This window comes from Magnolia sinica, chromosome 14, assembly GCF_029962835.1.
Source record: "Magnolia sinica isolate HGM2019 chromosome 14, MsV1, whole genome shotgun sequence".
Lineage (NCBI taxonomy): Eukaryota > Viridiplantae > Streptophyta > Magnoliopsida > Magnoliales > Magnoliaceae > Magnolia > Magnolia sinica.
In genome coordinates this window covers 26404727-26429502 of record NC_080586.1, presented here as the reverse complement: position 1 = coordinate 26429502, position 24776 = coordinate 26404727, and the positions used below count along the sequence as shown (strand labels likewise).

The 24776-nt window shown below is 39.7% G+C and overlaps 1 protein-coding gene across 2 annotated transcripts in view; it reads left to right on the top strand.

The window, feature by feature from the left end:
• Positions 1–4470, top strand: part of LOC131225834 (superoxide dismutase [Cu-Zn]) — a 36039-nt gene extending 31569 nt beyond the window's left edge. For both annotated transcript variants that reach the window (XM_058221430.1, XM_058221431.1), the window contains 2 exons: positions 4017–4070; positions 4203–4470. In XM_058221430.1, the coding sequence (XP_058077413.1) occupies positions 4017–4070; positions 4203–4225 (77 nt within the window). In that variant the 3' untranslated portion in view covers positions 4226–4470. The remainder of the gene's footprint in view (positions 1–4016; positions 4071–4202) is intronic.
• The last annotated feature ends 20306 nt before the right edge of the window (positions 4471–24776 follow it).

The window sequence follows — 24776 nt, the reverse complement described above, 5'->3', positions numbered from 1 at the left end:
TAGATTTTGGGGCTCATTTCTCATTTTGATCAGATGAGCCATGTTAGGTGCTATTCAAAAATTCAACTGGCAGTTATTTTCTTGACAGCCTGCACTAAGTCTACCATATAGCTTATGCTAGCCGCATGACCATTGCTTGAGTCAAATGTTGATGTCCTTTGGATGTCTCTTAACAACGGGATATGATTGGGATTTTCGGTGTCCTGATCCATGCCTGGTTGGAGTCTGTCCTTTCGGAGATTGCTCATGTTTTGGGAAGGTGGCAAACATTGACTTAATTACTTCAAGCAAAAATTCCTGCCATGCTCTTGTTGAAGTTCCACCTTGCACTTGCTTCTTTGGTGGGCTCCTTGATTGATTTGGAGGTGGGAGGGCTGTCGTTCCCAGTCTTCATTGTCTTAGAATCTCCAAGAGTTTCCTACGTTGTTGACCTTGCCAAAGGGCAGAGCCAAGCATTTTTTACTGGCGAATTCTCCTCTGGTAGTTGGTGACCAACTTGCCACAGTCATTTGTGGGTCAATTGATGGTCGTCTTATTCCTCAATCCCTACTCTTCAAGGCTAGTGAAGGCTCATGTGGCAGAGGGGGATTAGTTTGGAGTTTGGATGATGCAAATAGAAGTGGCAACTGATCATCAGGCTATGGTAGGACTAAGATGCTTCCGGAGCCCAAGGTATGACACTGCAGTTGGCAACTGCTAGGAGGGTCTGGAGGACGCTTTGGGCAGTCCTGAGATGTCAATGCCAAGCTTGATGTGGCAACACGTGATGCATGGTAGGTGATTGGAGAGTTTATATGGGGTTCTAGACGCGATAATGCTATCAATGCAATGAAGGGATTGAAGGGACAACACATGGCTCCTAACATGATTACATTGTTGCGAGTGGGTTAATCACCAGTGTGCCAAGCATCCATCAGTCAAAACCTGCATCCCTAACTTCAAAAGCTTCAAATCTGTAGAAAGATCCTCCTATCAAGGACTCATATCTGCATGTCCTTTCACATTTTACATGGCTCGACTGATCACCATGGATCCACCTGCAACATCTGATTCCAACTCATGTTGTCTTGTTGATCAATCAGTGTTCATCTGATAGTCATGCTGTTGTAACCCCGAATCCACCTCACTAGTTTCCCTCAAATGCTTTTCTCAGTCCAACGGGCACTACATTGGCTGTCTATACTATGATCATCCCTTGAAACATTTTGGGTAAGGGTCATCATCCTGGAGAGCTGCCCTTTTGCAGGAAATCGAACAATACCAGGCATAGATTTAGGGCATCAGAATGGAGACATTGAGAGTAGCCATCTGTTCAAGGTTTTGAATAACGTATCTGTGGATGTTTTGGCTAGGCCAAAAAATGATACAATACGAGGTGTATTGGAGTGTACTGAACCATATGGGCCCATATGGTGAAATTTTAGCACAAAATCTCAGAAAAAAATAATTAGAAAATATAAAAAATGTAAAACTTCTTAATCTATGTTTCAATGTTTTTAACATGTATTTACTAGTGTATCAAACCATTCTTTGATAAAGATTTTTGTGTATTAGCTTGGCCTGTTGAAAGTCAACCAAATAGGTCCTAATTGAACATATATCAAAGATGATTTGGTGGATTAGGGCCCCTTACGTACACAGTTCTTAATATTGATATCGGGAGGCGTATTGGCCCAATTGAAAAACGGTATGATATGGGCATCACTTATTGGTATCGACTTGCATTGGTGAATTTTTATTATTATTATTATTATTATTATTATTATTATTTTAAGGCAAAGTATAAGGAAAATACCAGAAAAGGGAAAAATGAGATATTCAAGAATTGATCTCTCTCTCTCTCTCTCTCTCTCTCTCTCTCTCCCTTTTAGACATGCATATAATGGTGCATCAGAGCATTCTTTGGTAAGAATGTTGTTTGTCAGCTTGACCTGTTGAAAGTTAACCAAATGAACCTTAATTGAACACAAATCATGTGATTTGGTGAATTAAGGGCCATTTCATTGAAATACAGAGAGAGAGAGAGAGAGAGAGAGAGAGAGAGAGAGAGAGAGAGAGAGAGAGAGAGAGAGAGAGAGAGAGAGAGAGAGAGAGAGAGAGAGAGAGAGAGAGAGAGAGAGAGAGAGAGAGAGAGAGAGAGAGAGAGAGAGAGAGAGAGAGAGAGAGAGAGAGAGAGAGAGGGTTTATCTTTCTTTCTTTTTTCCATTATGGTTTATTTTTGTCAAAACTTGTGTTTTGATCCTTAAAATAAGCCTAGATCTAGTCTAAATTTAGTTTTTAAGCCTCTTTCATGGTTGAAATGAAAAAAGAAGTGGAAAAACAAGAGAAATTTTGATGGAGGTTGGCCTTGCTAGCTGCACTTTGGGAAATCTGGAGGGAAGGAAACAAGCGTTGAACAGAGTTTTTCTTCTTCTTTGGGACTGGGCGACGCGTCTTGATGTCTTTTGACTATGTTAGTGGGTGGACTATTTGTTGTTGTATCTTTAGTTTCTTCTTAGGTTTCTGTAGGTTCTTCTAGGTTTTTTGTTTTCCTTTTCCTTTCCTTTTCCCTTTCCTTTGTTGGTTTCCCCCGTGTTTTTGTTTTCTTTTGTTTTGGCTGTTGCCTAATAAATTTCATCTTTCAAAAAAAAAAAAAAAGAATGAGAGAATTTTAAAATGTGGCATTATGGATGTATCGGTTTGTGTCAGTCTTAACAACACTATCGGAAGCAATGTTCTAAATATCGGTGATATTATTGATAATATTGTCTATATTATCTGTATCACCAGGTTAGTGATACGAAACTACCGACATTTTAAATTTTTTGAAATATTGCTGATATTTTCGATAATGTTGGCGATATTACCTATGTTAGTTATATTTTGAGAAGAATCCTTTATAAAAGTTCCATGGTATTGGCGTGATACCATTGATAATATCCCCGGTACCAGGGAAACATCTGTAAATAGTTGAAAATCGACAAAAACTGGGGAGTTTTTTTTTTTTTTTTTTGTTCCTAAAGTGATTTTGGTCACTCTTAGTTTTTATTGAATCAAAATTCGGATTTGGGGAGACATCTAGACTCATAGCGGAGGTGGGTTGGATCTCAAAGGTGACGAAAAAGCCATAAAAACTTCATTTTTTTTTTCCTCCAAATGTTAGCTTAGATTGCAATGGAATCTATGTCTATACACGATTCTCATGCATTGACATAGTTTTGTAGACAATCAAAATTGGCTACAAAATTTATATATTTATTTGTACTGATTTTTTTCAACAACACATGGTTTAGGCTCATATAAAATAAGACTTATTATGCATCATCGTGTTTTATTATTATTATTATTTTGATTCCTAAATGTGTAATATGTGTCTTTCAACATCTCCTGAAATTTCACTGAAAAATTCCTCCTTTTTCCCAACGTTTCCCTAATGTTTCCCGCAGACAACTGTATTTTCCAAGTATCAGCGATAATATTGGTACATTTTTTTGTATCCCCGGTCATGGATACATGTAACAATACCAATACTTTGAACATTACCAGGAAAGCACCTTAGTCAAGAAGATTTTCAACCTTATTGTGGTCATGTAACCAGGTAAAAATGTTAAAAGGTTATATTTCATTCTGACTGGGATAGGTTGATCATCTGCAGTAGGCTCCTCTGTTTCGGGGGGAACCTTAGCCCTCACCAATGTGTCTATTTGGAGGGATCCTTAATTTATCCTCTGTTTTGTGGAGATGCCACTTCTTTTACTCTGCGGGGATGATGTCCACTGCTTGGCCTGGGCTTTCGATTTCTTGTTTTTCTTCTTCTTGTTCTTGTTCTTCTCCTTTTTCTTCCAACCTGAAATTGCTGGGAGAATGGCTTAGACGATGATGGTGGTTCATTTGGGAATGAAAGTTTAGGAGGCAAATGTCTATTACACAAAGTTCCCTGTGTCCAACATCTCATGTCTATTTCCATGACAAACACTAGCCGACGGCCAAGTTACATAGAGTAGGTAAAAGCTTTAACAATGCCTGTGTTTTCTCAGGTGGACATGAACTAAGCAAGAGCACAGGAAATGCTGGTGGCCGAGTGGCCTGCGGTAAGCACCTTCACTCAGTTTGCTCTTTCAATTCATATAAAATGCTCCCATCTCTTCTCTTAGTGTTGGTAGGGGTAGGCCAGATTGGTCTCAGTTCGGATTTTATTTATTTATTATTATTTTTTTTTGCAGGCATTATCGGCCTCCAGGCATGATCTGCTATCTTAAGTTGATTTGTGTTGGAAACATGTTTGAGCAGAACTTCATGGTTGTTCTCTTTCTTCGGGTGTTTCTTTCATTTTGGTGGTATTTGGTGTTGCTGAAACTGCCTTTCCTCTTTCATGTTTGTATTATGCTATACTTCAAATTTCCACTGGCTAGAACGACCCAAATTGCCAGCTTGTTTAATAATAATACAAGAAAGAAACACCAAGATATGGTTTAGTATCGAAGAATGAAATGTACTGGTTTTAGTATGGTTTTTGCTTAAAATGCAGCTATATATATGTGTGTGCACGCACGTGTGTAATCGGAATATATAAAAGATATATTAGGACCCATTTAGTTGTCATCAAGAAATGGACTTAATAAAGAATTTTCCTCAACAGGGGGGATTTTAGTTGTCAGCGTCTCTTTTTGGGGTTTTATCTCAACAGTTCAAGGTTCATGTGAATGCCACGGTCCTCTGGCAATGGTTGTGAAATTTTGACAGCATGGATCACCAAACTACTGTACAAACGATGGTTAAGATGGAGTCAAGACCTTCAGTTATAATCATTGTGGACTCTAATGAAAGCGACTCTGACCAAACACAAAGGGCCTGTGTGGATTGAAGCTAAACTAGGGGAATGCAAGGGAAAAAGCCATCACCTGACATAACAAGGAGGTAAACGTCAAGTGTCTGTTTGGATTGAAGCTAAACTAGGGGAATACAAGGGAAAAAGCCAACAACTGACATAACCAGGGGGTAAACTGACATTAGCGCTAGGGGGAAGTAAAGCCTCTGCACCTCTGTTTTGCTGGAAAGAGTACTGGAAAATGCTTTTTTTTTTTTCCTTTTTTTTTTACCCTTGGCATTTGCAATTGCTTGGATTGCAATCTCCAAGAAAAAAGAAAACACACACACACACACACACACACACACACACACTAAAGGCAATTTCTCTCTCCATACTTTTTGAACCAAACACTTCTTTGCAACATTCGTTGGTTTCCAAACATGTCTGGTTGAAGCAATCTGGTTGCATTGCCCAGTTTTCATTCTATCCAATCAAACCATAAATCTTAAAATCTTAAGAAACTAGAAAACACCAAGGCCGTGTTTGGTTGCACCAAACATCCCGAAATTCCGTGATATACTGTCCTGAATTAGACTCCGATTAATCATTAAATATCACAAATAATATTTGATGCAACTGAACTCAACATACAATAAAACATACAAAACTAAAATCATATAAAATGATTTTAACAAGGAAATCCAAAGCATAGTTACCTGAATCCTAGTTCCAACCAATTTGAGTTCGAATGCGTTATTGGTACTTTTAGAAATGACTTAGTTCATTGGGGTGGGTTTGCCTGAGTCGCAGTTGAAGGGTACAAAAATTCCACACCTGGGATGGTTGTACAGATATTCTTATTGTCCAAATTTTGTAGCCCATTGCATATTGAGTGTAACAAAATAAATAAATAAATCTGCATTTAATGTTTGTAACTATCCGATTTTGCTTATGGAATTTGGACCAATAATCATTTAGTGTTAACCGTCAATTTTATGACTATCAAATGTATTATTTGGATCATTCTATCTTGCAGTTTTTGAGCAACATGCTGTTTATAGTGGACCCACAATTTGGGCGGGTCCTGAATCATGTAAGTATACAGTCGATGGAAATTCATAAATTAAGTGGATGATGGTAAACTGTCAATTAAATTTCAGAGTTTTGCTCAGCCTCTCTACGCAGCCCCATAAGAAAGCCCAACTTCAGGCGAATGCATGTGCCAACTTGGCATATATGTTCAAGATCTAAGCTGTCCATTATTGATTGGCACCCTATAAATGGCCCGTGCAGCTGGAACAACTATAAGGTGGGCCACAATGATCAAACTGAAAATATAGCTGCAACAAAAATTGCCCAGTTTTGATAAGCCTTTCTCATATTTTTGAACTGTGACTTACTAATGACATGTTTTCAGGTGGCTAGCATGTTAGATGGGATGTCTTGTACATGTATAGGGTTGAATACTTTTGTGGCAGGGATTCTATGGATTTTTATTATTATTTTTTTTAATAAAAAGACTTTTTGTTTCCTCCAAAAAAGCATGTGGTGGATCCACACCCCCGGCTAGAGAGAAAAAAAAGAAAATAGAAAAATAGAAAGCCCACACCTCGGCTAAAGAGAGAAGAACCCACACGCCGAGCCGGGGAGAGATAGAAAGAAAAAAAGCACTCACAGCCTTTGTTTGGAGTTGGTTCACTACAACTACGAACCAACTCAATATAGACTTCCAAGCCATTAATCAAATTGGACGAAACAAATTCAATCCAGTCCATTGAATTAGCAATAATCAAACTGCAAATTCGTTAGAAAGAACTAGTTCACAGTTGGAGGCCAGGGATCGAATTAGCTATGATCCAAACGCAACTGAACTAATTGAAAAGAATTCCATAAAAAAAGAATAATAATAATAATTAATTAGGAAATAATAAAAGTGATTTTGTAAAAGTGGTGAACTGTCTTCAATCAAAGTGATTCTAACCAAACACTGCAATTTTTGTAAAAGTTAATTAGAAAATAATAAAATAAAATGCACTATAATGTTAAAATATTAAATTAAAATTATACAAAATAATGTCAACAAGGCATCCAAAAGCAATTTTAAGTGAATAAATTCTAGAAAATAAACAGAGAAAAACAAAAGATACTCTAAAAAATTTTTTTTTTTTTTATAAGCTAATATTCAAATTTAACTAATGAATGACTTTTTCTTGTGCCCGCATTTTTCTAGTTTTATTTAAATATCCATACCTGCAGCCACCTCTCATTTGCAATTTATAACCATTTTTTTGGTAGGCCAGGTCAGGAAAATTTATTTCTCACTTGCTACATACTTCATGTTTGAGCCATCAAGATTTAAAGGCTTGTGTTCTATTAAAAGGTACTTTAATAAATCATTAATTTCATACATGAATTATGATTTGTTTTTTGTGCTAAGTTTGCTTAATTAGGGTTTCTCCTCTTAGTCCTTTATTTACATAAATCACAACCATAATAGGCTAATGGGCTGGGCCCCACAAGTGAACTAAGATGGCTTGTGTGTCTACACTACATCACACTAAAACGTCCCCAAAGCTGAAGCTGTTGAAGTGATAAAGTCCCTTGATATACATTGATACACCACACTTTGACAGCTTAAGCTTTTGGAGTAAATGATTGTTTGACATGGTATCAGAGTGGAAGGTCCTATGTTCGAATCTCGAAAGTAGTAAATATGCCTCGCTAATATATTATTCTCCCACGAGGGGTCAGGAAAATCAGGTCCGGCCCAGATGGTGTGAGTGTCCCTCCACCTTCGTCAAAATGTTCCCGTGCGGAGTTCCCACCTTAAGCTTTTGGAGTAAATGGTTGTTTGACAGAAGCATAGATGGGATGGAAATGGGTCCATGGTAGTTTTGAATTATATTACTATTTTTTTCCTTTTTAGTTCATCCCAGTGGGAATGACCTTATGATAATGGTGGACGGTAGAAAGGTTTCAATGGTGGACATTTCCCTTATTGTTTCCTTCTGTGTGGACCACTTGAGTTTTGAATTTGCCTGTTGGGCTCACTCTCTAACACGAGCTAGCAAAATGAATAGATAGGGTGGATTTCTCCGAAACATCACGATGAGCCACACCTATACACATGGGTTGCAAGGAAGCTAGCGTATGGTCAATGAGAGTTAGTGTTATTTTCATCAATGCAAAAATCTTCAGTTAAATTGTTCATAACTAACGGCGCAAAGTCAGACGGTTTTATTAAAGCACTGCCGTATACTCTAAAACTATACTGATTGATTGATCCTAACCATCTAATTAGTGGCCCATTAAACGAATGACTAAAAATGAAATGGTCATCATTAGGAGTGACAATGGGCGGGTTTTGAGTTGGGCCAACCCCCCAACCCAAAAAAAAAAAAACTTATGTCCCACTTGAATGCTCCTAACCGTTCCGTTGATTAAGTAGGCCATGGGTGCACAAAGAAATAGACGGATGTGGATTGCCGACTGAAGCTGCCAGCAGCAGGGTGGCTACTGGTCAGTGCTATGTGTGCTCTACCATATTGTGTGTTTTATCCATGTTGTTCGTCCATTTTTCCAGAACATTCTAAAGCATGAGTGCAAAAAGAAGGTGGATGGAAATCTCCTGTGATTGAACATCCACCGTTAAAAACTTCATAGGTCCCACTGTAATGCTTATTTGCCATCGAACTTGTTAGATAAAGTCACAGAGACCTTTAAGTAGAAAAAACATAAACATTGACATGATCCAAAACTTCTATGGCTCCAAAGAAGTTTTTAATGGTGTGCATTCAACCACCACTGTTTTCCTATGGTGTGGTCCATCCGACATTTAGAACTATCTCATTTTTCGTTTGGTACTATAAAATAATCTAGAAAAATGTATGAACAGCATGGGTATCATGGTAGGGCCCACAGAGCACCGTCCACTAGCTAATGCATAGGTAGGCAATCCGCCTCCAAAATAGACAGTTATAAGAATGAAACTATCGACCGACGTTGATGGATTGGAAATAAGAATACAGATCCTCTGTTTGCGTCAAGCAGTAAAATTGTGGGCAGTAAAATTGTGGTTGTTGCAATCTAACTGGACCCTGTGATTGTGTAACTGCATCGGTGATCGAGATGGAAAAGCAGGAAAGTCTGCTTTTGGCAAACAGAAGATCCGGACTCTGGAAATAAAGGTGCAAATTAGGCATGTGGGGTCCCTTTGAGGGTCAACCTGAGGCTGACCGGACCTCAAGACGACCTAACCTGCAACCCAAACTGACCCACCCAACCCCAAATACATATAACTATTCCTAACCCAGCCAAACCCATCGCCGCCTTAGCTTAAATTTCAAATTGGAATGGAGTTTCCCAAGACTAAGCCAAACCCATCGCCGCCTTAGCTTAAATTTCAAATTGGAATGGAGTTTCCCAAGACTAAGTTAACCCAAGAACTATAGCAACCGAACATGAACCCAGGTCGAACCCCTGTCATTGCCACTCCTAGTCATGGTCTAAACTCAGCAGTCGTTATCAGATGATTAAGATGGTCAGATGAAAGTGATTTTAGTGAATGGTCCATCCTCCCTGGTGCACATGATTTGGACAGTCATACTGAGATGCGTGATGTCACGTGTCAGTGTAGATGGATAGAGGAGCAGGCTTAGAAAGTAGGGAGAAGTAGAAGGGTTTCCCGGTATTCTTGTGAGAGCCCGTGAGTTGTGATTTGATGCTTGTGTCCTTTCACTACTTCTACACCGTGAATGGAGACCAAACAAAAGATTCATGGACGATAGGCCAAAAGCCAAAATCCATAGCCTTCTCTTCTTATTAAATAACCCTTCCTTTTCAAGAAAATTACAAATTTGCACCAACCTTTCCTAGTTTACAGACGGGAGTTGCGTAAGGAATCGGATTCGGGCACCGACTCTGTACTGCTCCAGTGCTGTGGGCCCCACGATTATATATGTGTTTTTATTGAGCCGGTCCATCTATTTTGCCAGCTCATTTAGTGTGTTAGCATAAAAATTAAGCACGTCCAAATCTCAGATGGACAAATCTATTTAGAGCCCCTGGGATTAGAAGGGATTGGGTGGGATGGAATTGCATCTGGTCCCGTGCCAATTCCACTCCATGTTTGGGGAGGATGGAAAAGCTGTCGACGGAATTGCATTGGGTCCGATGCCAATTTCACTCAATGTTAGCAAGTTGTCTAGGTCCCACTATGATGTGTAGGTTAGATCCACACCGTCCACCCATTTTTTGAGATTATTTTAGAGCATGGGCCAAAAAGTCAGGTTAATCTAAAGCTCAGGTGGACCCCACCATAGAAAGCAACGGGGATTGAATACTTACCGTTGAAAACTTCATTGGGGCTATATAAGTTTTGGATCTACCTCATTTTTAGGCCCATGCCATAAAATGAGGTTACAAAACAAATGAACGGTCTAGATATAACATATGTGTGTTATTCTTAATAACTTCGAATGATGATTAATATATCCATTCAATGTACCACCGGATTACCAACAAAGCATGGAATTATTCTTATCCCATGGCAAAAGGGTAATTACGTTTTTTGAATCCCATCCCACCGAATTCCTTTCAATCCCAACGCCCAAACACGCCCTAAAAGTATGCGTGTCCTTCTCAACAGGTTAGATGGCAATTAAGTTTCGTGTGTTATGGTCCACCTGAGATTTTGGACCTATCTCATTTTTAGGCTCATAAATGAATTTACGGATGGATAAAACATTTACATCATACTCGGCCTAACAGGACCGACAGTTACCGAAATCTCGGCAATGAAGGGATAACTACCCAACGCGTGCCCGTTGCATGCGGACGCGGTTTAACCAGTGACATGTGGTTAGTGGTCGCTGCTATGTGGACCTCGCCATGATATATGTGTTTTATCTACGCCGTCCATCCTTTTAAAAAAAAAATAAGTAAATAAAATTTCTTATATGGTTTGAAACGAAAAATGAGGTAGATCTAAATCTCTGGTGGACCACACAATAGGAATACAGTAGTCACTGAATGTCCCCATTAAAAACATCCTAGGGCTAACTGTAATGTTTATTTAATATCTAACCTGTTTATTAGGTTATACAGGCGTGGATGAAAGAAAGAAAGAAAGAAAAGAAAAAAGAAAAATTAGCTTGATCCAAAACTTTTGTGCCCTAGTAAGTTTTTAACGGTGGGCTTTCAATCAACAACACTGTTTCCTGTGATGTTGTCTACTTGAGGTTTCAATCTAATTCATTTTTGGGATTGCACCATAAAATCATCTAAAGAAATAGATGGACGGCGTGGATGAAACACATACACCAACCCGCGTCCGTTGCATGATACTCAGCCAGCGTACGAAGATTTGACACGTAGATACACTGAAATAAGTTGTGAAACCCACTTTGGCTAAGTGAGTCCTAAAATTAGATTTATCGAATAATCCTGACCTTTGATTCTCGAATACTTGTCTGTTGAAATATGAACGCTGGATTTTTACTTTTGTTTTTTGCCGTCCAATAAATGTCTGCCAATCGGATCGAGATGACCAAATAAGCACAATTTTAGTCCAATATACATCGAAATTGGGATCCATAATTTGGACAGTTTAATTTAACTTTGTCTTACGCGCGCGCGCAATGTCTTATTAATTTTGTAAGTACCGGCGTATCATCCATCACACTCTCCCAGAGTATCGAAGTTTTCCTCGTACACCGTTTGGGTTAACCGAAGCGGACTGCATGCTAAATAACTCTGGTACGCTTTAGTGCACTAAGCAAACCATGTGGGGCCTACCGTGATGTATGTGTTTTATCCATGCCGTCCATCCATTTTAGAAACTCATTTTAGTGCATGATTTCAAAAATTGAAGCATCTACAAAGCTCGAGTGCATCCAACCACAGAAAACAATGTGAATTAAATGCCTACCATTGAAAACTTCTTGAGGGCCACAAAAGTTTTGAATCGATCTGATATTTGTGTTTTCCATTCCTCCATATATCTGTGACATTATGAATAGGTTGGATTATAATTAGTCTTCAATGTGGGCCCTAGGAAGGTTTCAACGGGGACGTCATATCCGAATGGTCTACTTGATACGAACACTCCACAGGTTTCGACGGTGGAAGTCATTATCCTCACGTTTTTTCTATTATGCAGTACACTTGAGCTTTGGATGCTCTTTTATTTTTTTGGACTCAAACCCTAAAATAGTAATTAAAAACTTATGGACGGTGTGGATAAGACACAACATCCACGCTGGTCCCCATAGAATTTACTCCGTACGTCATAGCCCGTAGCGTCCTGAGTTACTCAGTGCACAATAGGCTCCCTTCGTTCGGAAGTGAATTGATTGCATGTGACCCCTGGCACAGATATATTCTGTGTGGGGCCTACTGAGATGGTCTGTGATAAATCCACTCCGTTCATATGTTTTGAAATACCATATTAAGATAGTATTATAAAAATCAGATGGATCAAAAACTCATTTGAGCCACACCAACGAAACAGTGGGAACAGAAATTTCCACAGTTGAAACCTTCCTAGAGCTTACCATCATGTTTATATGCCATCCAAACCGTTCATAGAATTATTACCACTCAGATAAACTGTAGGAACAAATATCATCCTAATACAAAACTAAAATCACCCCAGGCATTCAATCCCCACTGTTTCGTGTGGTATGACCCACGTGTGAGTAACGATTGCCTACAATCCCTTTGTAAAGTGTGAGAGAGCTATCCTGCATGCACGTGGGATACATGTGCGACAATCCAGACGCTTCAAATAGAGGGAACCAGTATGGATGGAGTATACCTTTAATATCACACTGATACACTGATACAATGATCCTAACCACTCATTAGCGTCCATCAGATGGACTGCCAAAAATGAATCTACCAGGTCCAAATTCAACGGACAAAACCAGATCCAATGAAGATTATTCCACCAGTACACTATGCCACGTGTACAGTGGATCAGTCACCACCAGCTGGAATTTCGTACCAATTTTATAATAATTTATAATGGTTTTGGAACATGGTGAAATGTGGTTAGACAGCTTATCACTCTCTCCACTCCATCCATTGAGAAAGACAAAACCATATTGGATTTTTCTCTGGTGGTATTTGATCATTGGTCTTTCTTATAACATGCTCACATGTACTTTTTTTGAATGTTTTTCTTTATTATTGTACATGTGACGACTGTGCGAGATCTGGGTCACTCATCGGTACCGAAGGGCATCGAGAATATGCTCTGTCCTTTATCCATATGGTGGGCCACACATGTATCTTGCTCATCTTTTTTGTATTCGGTTTTTTTTTTTAATTAATTAATTTATATTTATATTTATATTTTTATATCATACATGCGAGGTTCACCTGATGAGAGGGGATGAGCCTGATTTTAGGATAGGTAAAGTTCACGGTGGGCCACTTGATGAATGGTTCGGATCTCACGCATATATGCCAGGTCGATGCACAGGCTTGGTGTAGAAATTGCATTGGATGGGAAATGATGGTATCAGTGCATGATACTTGGTCAGAACCTTGTGATTGGTCCACCTGCATGACATGATCTAACGGTTCATCTGGTGGGCCTTTCCATGCATCAGACGCAGACCAATAATCTTTCTGATTAGATAGTGTTAATTATTCTACTAACTGCATGCAAACAGACGGTTGGAAATGGATGAAGCAATGGCCCAAGTTCAGTGGGAAAATGTCTCCAATCAGATGATTACGATCAAAGGGAGCCCGCTGAATGGATGGTTCAGATTATGCTTTCATCCTGTGGGTGGGCCTTCTCAATGATTTCTTCTAATGGACTCGGATTGGGTACTCTAGAACACCACCGAGGTTGGTATTGTGTTGGCGTGGCAAAGCTCTGTGGGCCCACCATGATGTATGTGTTGCATCCACACCGTCCATTCATTTTGATAAAGCCTTTTAAGGCAGGAAAAAAAAACATGAGGCACATCCAAATCTCAATGGACCACACCGCAGGAAACAGTGGGGATTGAACACCCACCGCTGAAAACTTCTTGAGAGGTCACAGTAGCTTTTGATCAAGCTGATATCTGTGTTTTCCATTATCCAGGTCTGTGTTATCTCAGGTTGAACGGCAAATAAATATTGTGGTGGCCCTGGGAAGGTTTCAACGGTCGGCGTCATTGTTCCCACTCTTTATGTGGTGTGGTCCACTTAAGCTTTGGATCTGCCTATTTTTTGGCTCATGCCCCCAAAGTGATCCAGCAGATGGACAGTGGGGATATAATACATACATTATGGTGGGGCCAAGGAACTTTGCCACGTCAGCATAGTACATCTCGGTGATGTGTCCTACACGACGGAATCCCAGTCCTCTTCCAATCAAAATGTCTTGCAGTCACGTGCTCAGAGTCACGTTCTCTGTAGGATTCGTGTCCGGCATCTATGCTCAATTATGACAAGTGGGCCTATAGGTCAGTAATCCACACCGTTTATCTGTTGTATCCAAACCGTAGAAGGAGTATGGTTCAAATATCTCCTTGATAGGGCAATCTTAACCTTTCGATTCGTATCCTACAACGGACGGATAAGAAGAGAAATAATAATTAAAAAAAATTGTCCACGCACAAGTCGCTGGCATCGTCCAACATAGGAGAACTTTGGGGCATTCTCCATCCATCCACCTGTCCTGATCGTGGAACTACATGTATACTGTGCATAGATTCGGGCCTTTTACCATAGTAGACTTTGAGGCCAACGAATCTAATAATGGGACCCATCAACTGGACAGCTGAGATCTCGTATCTTTTTGCACAGGTGAATGTGATCCATTGACTTGGAACTTTATGTCTAGCCATCGGATGTGTCTAAGTTGTCCAGCTTATTAGGGGACATTGAAAAGCATGTAACGAGGATAGGTATCACATCAGGTCATGTCTAATAATTTTTTTGAACCATAAAACTACGAGAAATTTACCACTGTACGACCCATTTATGACCCATTTACCCGCTTACGCCCGGTCCTTTTTACCTCACCAGAACAAGCGCTGGCTGTACGGACGACTTGCCAAAAGGTCGAAAATGCCCCCTGCTTTTACCTTCAAGCGGATCGGCTGGTGCTCGAAGACGAGCGCTGCCACTCCTCCAACTGCGAGTTGTACGAACGGTTCAGAAGAGATCAGCGTTTCATGGGAAACAGGTTTGTATTTATTATATCCACAATGTTCATCCATATTTCGAGATCATTTCGGAGCATTATCCAAAAAAAAAAATAAAATCATATCCAAAGATCAACTGGACCTCACCACAGAGCAGCGGGAAAATTGATTTTCACCGTTAAAAATTTTGTAGGGCCCACCATAACATTTATTTTCCATCCAATCTATCCACGAGGTAACAAACACCTTGGTGGAGAGGAAAAACAAATTTCATAATGATCTAAAACTTCTGCAACCCCTAAAAGGGTTTCAATGGTAGACGTTCAATTTCCCATTCTTTTACAGTGTGGTCAACTTGATAGTTGGATCTGTCTTATTTTTCTTCTCAAGCCTTAATATGAGCTGGCCAAATAGATGTACGGTTTAGATATAACACAGACCTCATGATAGGACCCATACAAGCAACAGAAATTTCACATAAGAAAGGAAAAAAAAAAAAAACAGAAGCCCAGACTGCCGCGGGTAGCGGTAGTGCCGCGCCAGTTTCCTGTTAACTGTACCGCACGTCATTTATGTGCGAGCCTTTATATACGCAGAGCCTTTATATACGCAATGGGATGAGGAAAGCGGCTGAGATTCTACTTCGTTGAGGGAGGAAGAGTCTTCGAAGAAAAGACTCCTGCATTCACGGAGTCTCACGTGAGAGTCTTAAGTTTTCTTTAGTGGGTCCACTTGACTTTTGAATCCATCTGATTTTCTTTGGTGGGGTCCACTTGAACTTTAGATCTATCTTATTCTTTTTCTAATGCCATAACATGATCTGTACCAATTGTTGAATGGTATGGATACAACTCAGGCATCATGGTGGGTTTACAGAGCTTCGTGACATCACTTTATCACTATCTAATCGGCGCCCCGTCCATCTGCGTCTCTCTCTGAAACGGAACGGAGTGGATTGGCTGGTGGAGCACACTTCAGTTATATAGCTAGTGTATTGGCGTCAGCAAGTTCTGTGGGTCCCATTATGAGGTATGTGTTATATTCAAAACGTCCCTCCATTTGGCAAGCTCTTCTTAATGCTTAAGCTGAAAGATAAGACAAATATAAAGATCAAGTGGACCACACTGCAAAAAGCAGTTGGGGATTGAAAGTCTACCATGGAAACCCTGTTGGGGTCACAGAAGTTTCTGATCAGTATGAAATTTGTTTTTCCTCTGGATCTATGTATTTGTGATTTTATTAATAGATTAGACGGAAAATAAACATAATAGTTGGCCCTACGACTTTTTTAAGGGTGAAAATCATTATCCACTCTGCTATTTTTGGTGTGGTCCATTTAAGCTTTGCATATAATTCATTTTTTGTTTAATGCTCTAAATTGATCTTGAAAAATGGATAAACGGTGTGGATATAATAAATAAATCGTTATGGGGCCCATGTAACTTTAATCTGACAGGAAGTTATAGCATGTGATGTAGCCCCCAAAAAGTTTTTAACGGTCAACACTCATTCAACATTGTTTCATGTAATGTGGTCCAGTTGAGATTGGGATATACCTCATTTTTTATTTCATACAATAAAATGATCTGAAAAAATAGATAGACGGCATGGGTGAAACACATACATCATGGTGAGGCCCACAAAGAACCGACCATCAGCCATTGGCTATTGGCAAGGGGAGTAGCCAATCGGTTTGCCAACGTGGGAAGCGGATTACGCTTAGAATACGGATCCTTTGTTTGAGTATTGTTACAATTTAATTGGACTATGTGATTGTGTAATTGCATCTTTGGTTGAGATGGACAAAAGCATGAAAGTCGGGATGTTGTACTGGACCCACCATAGAAAACAGTGGGGAAGTGATTCCCACCGTTGAAACTGTCCTAATGCCCGCCATAATGCTTATTTGAAATCTAACCCGTTCAAAAGTTAAAAAATACATGAAAGGAGGGAAAATAGAAATATCAGCTTGATCTAAAACTTCTGTGGCCTTTAGAAGTTTTTAACGGTGGACGTCACTGTCCCCACTGTTTTCTGTGCTAGGGTCCACTGGAGATTTGGATTTAACTTATTCTTTGGATATTACCCTAAAATGATCTCTTCAAATGGATGAAAGGTGTGGATACAAAACATACATCATGGTGGGCCCACAGAAATTGATGATGTCACCTGGTAGCAAGTCTCGCTTCTCGACCTTTCAGTATCTAATCTGCGCCCGGAGAGTCGTGCTTTCGCAAACAGAGGATCGTACTGAGTAAACTCCATGGGTCCACCGTGATTTATTTGTTTTATCCTCTCCGTCCATTCATTTTACCAAATAATTATAGGGATTGACACAAAAAATCAGGCATATTAAATGTTCAAATTGACCACACCACCAGAAATAGTTAAATTGAACATCCACCTTTCAAAAATTTCCTGAGAGTCACGTAAGTTTTGAATCAAGCTTATATTTGTGTTTTACCTTCATCCATGTTGTATAATCTTATGAACATGTTGGATGATAAATAAACATCACTATGGAGCCTATAAAGTGTATGATCCAATTGATCTATGCATGTGCTTCAATTATGGGCTCAACACCGTAAACTTCAACTATGGCCACTAAATTCCTACTGTTTCCTCTAATGTGGCCCATTTAATTTTTGGAACCTCCTCATTCTTGGTCGCATAACCTAAAATGATTTAAAAAAATGGATGGACAGGTTGGATTTATTACAAACATCATAGTAGGCCCACACAAAATCCTTTCACATGATCTTCATGCAAAAGGCTTTCTCCTGCCGCAATTCCAAATTTCTCTTCGTGAGTGTAGGAGAGAGTCTTTTCTTCTAAGACTCTCTCTCTCTCAATGAAGCAGAATCCCAACCGCTCTCCTCATCCTATGACGTACATGAAGGCTCGCATATAAATTATGTGCAGTACAGTTCGTAGGAGACCGGCTCTCTCTCTCTCTCTCTCTCTCTCTCTCTCTCTCTCTCTCTATATATATATATATATATATATATATATATATTAAACAAGGAGAACTTTTCCCCTTACATTTTTCTCTAATACATAATCATGTAAATATGTATATATAAGTATATAAAAATATTTTTCTATCTTTTAATTCATTTCTTTGCCTATTTATTTAACAAGCATATCTCCTAAACTAGAATAAGTTACCCAACGTACCACATATGATTTTGGGGTAGGAGAAGCTAATTTAGCCAACCAATGTAGTTATTTTCCAAGATTCCATTGGGTCGATGGTCGAAAATCTATTTTATTCACTTCGCGGTTAATTTAAATCAGTTCGCAATCAATTTCATTCATTTCATTAACTTCGCGGCCAATTTCATTCACTTCACGGTCAATTTTAATCAGTTCACAGTAAATTTCATTAACTTCGCGATCAATTTCATGCATTTCGCGGTGAATTTCGACAAATTCCCTTCACTTCACGGTCAATTCCATGCATTTCACGGTCAATCCCGTTGATTCCCCATCACTTCACAGTCAATTCCATGCATTTCACAGTCAATTCCCTTCACTTCACGATCAATTCCGTGCATTTCACGGTCAATTCCCTTCATTTCACGATCAATTCCATGCATTTCACGGTCAATTCCATGCATTTCATCGTCGATTCTCTTTGCTTCACGGTCAATTTAATGCATTTCACGGTCAATTCGCTTCACTTCACGGTCAATTCCATGCATTTCACGGTCCATTCCGGCGATTCCCCTTCACTTCATGGTCAATTCCATGTATTTCATGGTCAATCACTGGAATTGACCATGAAATGCATTGAATTGACAGTGAAGTGAAAGGGAATCACCGGGATTGACCATGAAATGAATGGAAATGACCGTGAAGTGAAGGGAATTGACCGTGAAATTCATGGAATTGACCGTGAAGTGAAGGGAATTGACCGTGAAATGCATTGAATTGACCGTGAAGTGAAAGGGAATCGCTAGGATTGACCATGAAGTGAAGGGAATTGATCGTGAAATGAATTGAATTAACCGTGAAGTGAAGGGGAATCACCAGGATTGACCATGAAATGAATGGAAATGACCGTGAAGTGAAGGGGATTGACCATGAAATGAATTGAATTGACCGTGAAGTGAAGGGGAATCGCCGAAATTGACTGTGAAATGCATGAAATTCACCACGAAATGAAGAGAATTGACTGGGAAATGCACAAAATTGATCGTGAAGCGAAGGGAATTGACCGTGAAATGCATTGAATTGACCGTGAAATGAAGGGAATTGACCATGAAATGCACGGAATTGACCGTGAAGTGAAGGGAATTAACAGTGAAATGCATGGAATTGACCGTGAAGAGAAGGGGAATCGTTGGGATTGACCGTGAAATGCATGGAATTGACCGTGAAATTAAGGGAATTGATTGTTAAGTGAAGGGAATTGGCCATGAAATGCATTGAATTGACCATGAAGTGAAAGGGAATCATCGGGATTGACCGTGAAATGAATGGAAATGACCGTGAAGTGAAGGGAATCGACCGTGAAATGCACGGAATTGACCGTGAAGTGAAGGGAATTGACCGTCAATTCAATTCATTTCACGGTCAATTCCCTTCACTTCACGGTGATTCCCCGTTACTTCACGGTCAATTCAATTCATTTCACGGTCAATTCCCTTCACTTCATGGTCAATTCCGTGCATTTCACGGTCAACTCCCTTCATTTCACGGTCAATTTCATGCATTTCACGATCAATTCTGCCGATTCCCCTTCACTTCATGATCATTTCCATTCATTTCACGGTCAATCCCGATGAATTCCCTTCACTTCACGGTCAATTCCATGGATTTGACAATCAATTCCCTTCACTTCACGGTCAATTTTGTGCATTTCACAGTCGATTCCCTTCCCTTCACGGTCATTTCCATTCATTTCACGGTCAATTCCCTTCACTTTATGGTCAATTCGGTGCATTTCACGGTCAATTTCCTTCATTTCACGGTCAATTTCATGCATTTTATGGTCAATTCTGTTGATTCCCCTTTACTTCAATGTCAATTCAATCCATTTCATGGTCAATTCCCTTCACTTCATAGTCATTTTTGTGCATTTCACAGACAATTCCCTTCATTTCACAGTCAATTTCATGCATTTCACAGTCAATTTCGGTGATTCCCCTTCACTTCACGGTCAATTTAATTCATTTCACGGTCAATCCCCTTCACTTCACAGTCATTTCCTGTAACACCTCGTCCATTCCGTACGATTTTGTATGCTTATGTACTTGATGATCAACGCCCTTAGCTAGACATGGATTGGCCGTTCATAGTACACACCCAACTGACCGGAACCCCAAGACCTCGAAACCATCTCATATCGACCGCCCCGTCGCCGCAATCGTGGAGGTACAACCCGTACGTCTGTACGATACTCTGTTTGTGAGATACACCGTGAAGAATAATTAGTGTATCATGTGCGCATGGCGCTATGTACTCCACTCCATACATGTCATACACACATGCACATGCCACACATGGGTGAGAGAATCTCTACCCATGTGTGTGATGTCACACACCCATACCTCTCATCTCTCATGTGCATGAAAAATTAACTCTCCTCCATGCCACACCTCATGCATGACATCATCACACCATGCCATACCATACTCCTTTAATCCACCATTAATTACAAAGCATGAATTAATTACCATAATCCTAGCCTAAGTTAATATTAATCACATTAGCCTAACTTAATTAAAAATTTATTCATTTCTTTATAAATACCCCTTCATCCCTTAGCATTTCACCATTTTCCATAGAGAGAGAGAGAGAGATCTTGGTGGGCCATCAACTCCATCAATCAATCTCATCCCTTCCATCCATCTAATTTTTCGAGGTGAGTACACCCCCCTCCACTCTTATGGTTTGTTCTCTTTTTGATTATTTGGACAATTAATAGTGGTAATGATTTGATAATAATGATGTGATCAACGGTGTGGATGTATAGGAGAATACATATAAAAGGATGATTAATACTTGTGATGATATGATGGTAATGATGTGATTAATGGTGTGGATTTATAAGAGGATTCATAATAATAATAATAATAATAATAATAATAAAATTCATTATAGACTTTAAGTGGGACCCATTGATAGTGGGCCCCACCAGAACCTTTGTATGCCATCTAAACCATCCAAAGTGTGGCCCATTGGGCTGCCCAAACACACACACTCACACCCATGCACACATGTGCACATCACACCATAAAAATAAATAAAGAAAATAAAATAAATAAATAAGAGAGAGAGGAGTGGATGTTGTTGCTGCTAGAGTCCAGAGGACGCTGCAGCAAGCAGCGTCCCTGCTGCTGCTTAAAAGAAAAGAGGGAAGGGGTTGTGGGACCACAGTAGGCCCCACCCATGATGTATGTATTGAATCCACGCTGTCCATTCAATTTACCAACTCATTTTAACCATGGAGTCGAAAAATGAAGCCAATCTGAATTTTTGGGGCGGGCCACATTGTAGAAAATAGTGATATTAGGTGATATTAACTGTTAGGGCCCGCTATGATGTTTCTATACACTGAAACATATCGAATATTGGACTCATTAGACCTGTCACAAGTCAGGGAACCCAACAAGTGGAGTGGGTCGTCATGATGTGGGCCCCACCTACAAAATACCATAAAAAAATAAAAAATAAAAACAACAACACTGATGACTGTTGCTGTCAGCGTTTGATGCTACAGCAAGCAGCGTCTACTGCTGACGCTAGAGGAAAGTGGGCCCCACCACAGGCCCCACCTTGATGCATGTCGAACATCAACATCGTGCATTTGATGGGTCACGTTTAAAAATGGGCCACCCCCAAATTTCAGCCATACACGGAACTCAAGTGGCCCACACCATCAAAAAAATAAAAATAAAATAAAAATAAAAATAAATTTATGAAGCTGAATAAATCAGCAATTTTATGGGTCTGATCATGTGGTATATGTTATATCTAAACCATCCATCCATTTGGTGAGCTTGTCCTAAGGCTTGAGAAGAAAAATAAGATAGATCTAACTATCAAGTGGGCCACACTACAAAAGGAGCAAGGATTGAACATCTACCATTGGAACCCTTTTTGGGTCAGAAGTTTTGGACCAATATGAAATTTGTTTTTTCCCTTAATTCAGGTCTTTGTGATCTTATGAACAGATTGGGTGGAAAATAAACGTTATGGTGGGCCCGATGAATGGTTTAACGGTAAAATCATTATCCTAACTGCTAATTGAAGTGAGATCCAAATAATCTTTGGTTATGATTCATTTTTGGATCATTTTCTAAAATGATCTCTAAAAATAAAAATAAAAATAAATAAAATAGATGAACGGTATAGGTATAATAAATACATCACTTTAGGACCCATGTAACTTTCATCTTTTTGAACCATTCGCACAACTCGAAGCTCGAGCATATAAAATCACTTGTTAGGTCCACCTGAAATTTGGTTGTATCTGAAACTTGGTTTAACCCCTGAACTAAGCGGGATACACATAATGGATGGGCTGGATTTGTGAACCACATCTTTGCGGGCCCAACAACTGATTATGAATATTTAATGGAGGGTAAACCTCTCAACTTGTGTGTGGTATGGCCCACTTTGATGTAGGTGTTAAGCCACTTAATCCACCATGGTTATGACATGATATATATTTAAGATCCTCGTCATTCATCTATTTTATCAACCCTTTTGACAATATGTTACCAAGACTCAGGCCCATCCAATGATTAGATAGTCGTACATCCTAAAATAATGCAAATTGAACTCTCATCATTGAAAATTTGTTATGGGTCATCCTGATGATGCATTAGATATTCAACCCATCTAGCCTATGTACTAGGTCCCCTTTAGAGCATTGTCCCAAAGATCAGTCAATCTAACCTGAATTGGACCATAAAATACAAGGCTGTGAGAATAAGGACTTAACTATTGAATCCAACCTGAGGCCACCATGGTGTATCTATTTAATCCCTGCGGACCATCCACTTCCTCATATCATTTTAGGATTTGAACTAGAATCAAAGCAGACCTAAGTCGTAAGCGGGTCACACATGACTTAACCTCATGGGAAAGCCCCATGCGCTCCACCACATAGAACTCATTGTAAATTCCATTGATGTGTGGGCCCAAGAATGTTAAGGCCCATTTTAAGTGAACGCCATGTGGGCCCATCAGTGGTAGCCTTGTTTGGGCCAAGCATTAGGTCTCTTCGACAAGAGTTTGTAATCTCCATGTGTTGAATATATGACAAACTGGTATTGTAATTTTTTAAGTAATGATGATTAATCCCTTAAATGGGCTAATTGTAGACAACCCTTGATCACTTGGCACTTTGGTTAGAATACGGCCCTAAGTAATATGATCATGTGACTTGTGTTTAAACCCTTAAACATGTTTAATTATAACAAATATGTAAACTCTAGTGGTGTGAGAGTGTGATATACCTGTTTGGTCCATTAATCATGTAGGTATTTGATGTATATGTAGCCACCTAATCATAGGCAATGGTGGAGTATATGTAGTATATGTAGTCATCTAATTATATGAATATGAAATACATACAAGGCCACCTAACCGTATGAAATCAAGTGGCATTGATGGTCATTCAACAACGTAGGTTTGTGCTTATCGATATAGATACTGCCACTTGAATCACATATAACTAAGTTGTACACTAAACCGAATGTGATGTAGGGTTATGTTACCCAAGCTAATGCTATCAAGGTCCTGGATTCTATACACTGTGATCTCTAAACCGTAAACGGTACGATGAAATGTGGCTCTTGGCCCTTAACCATACGACACCAAATATGAGTCATTAATTATGTAACGTGTGAAGTGGTTGTAGTATAAGACTTATCATAATTGGTGTAGCCATGTATTCATGGCCTATGGGCAAGGTCCATTGAGATATATTTTTGACCCATATGATGAGGCTCAATGTGATGTATTTTCGGCCCATGTGATGTGGCCCATAGTGATGTGTATTAGGCCCAGGTATGTGGCCTACTTGTGAAATAGATTTGAGGCCACTTGCAATGTATTCGAGGTCCATGGGTGAGGCCCAATGTGATGTATTTGAGACCCATGTGTGTGGCTCATTGAGATGAATTTTAGGCCCATGGGTAGTGACTCATTGTGATGTATTTGAGGCCCATGTGTAGGGCCCACCTATTGTGTATTTGAAGCCCATGGGTTGTGAAGCCTGATGTGGTGTATTCATGCCCATGTGTCGAGACCCATTGCGATGTGTAAGGCTCATATGATACGGCCCAATGTGATGTATATGAGGCCCATGAGTGAGGCCCAATGCGATGAATGTGTAGCCCTTGTGTGAGGCCCAATGCGATATATATGAGGACTGATGTGATGTGTGATTTCACCATAATGTATGTATTGATGTTTATGAGTCACTCCTTAGGAGCAATGTTGGTTAAATGTCTACATTGATGGGCAATAATGGTTGAATGTCTACATTGTGACCTTCCCTTAGGCCTTGTTAGGCCCATTCTCACCTATTCCAATTGTCGAGGCCGATTATGAGTATGTGATAGTATAGTATCATGATACATGCCCATACGTATCATCTGCATGTTTGTTATGAGAGGTGGTTGACCATTGCATATGTCATTGGGCATGATGATTATGAGACTCCCTGATAGGCGGAGATTGTCTCACATGAGTACACAGTATGCGCCGGATTTCTGCATGACTGGATTGTATGACTCATGCATCTTGCATTATAATTACTGTACGCCCTAGCGACATCAGGGCCGTAGCCTCCACAGACATATCGTGGATGGCCAGACCGG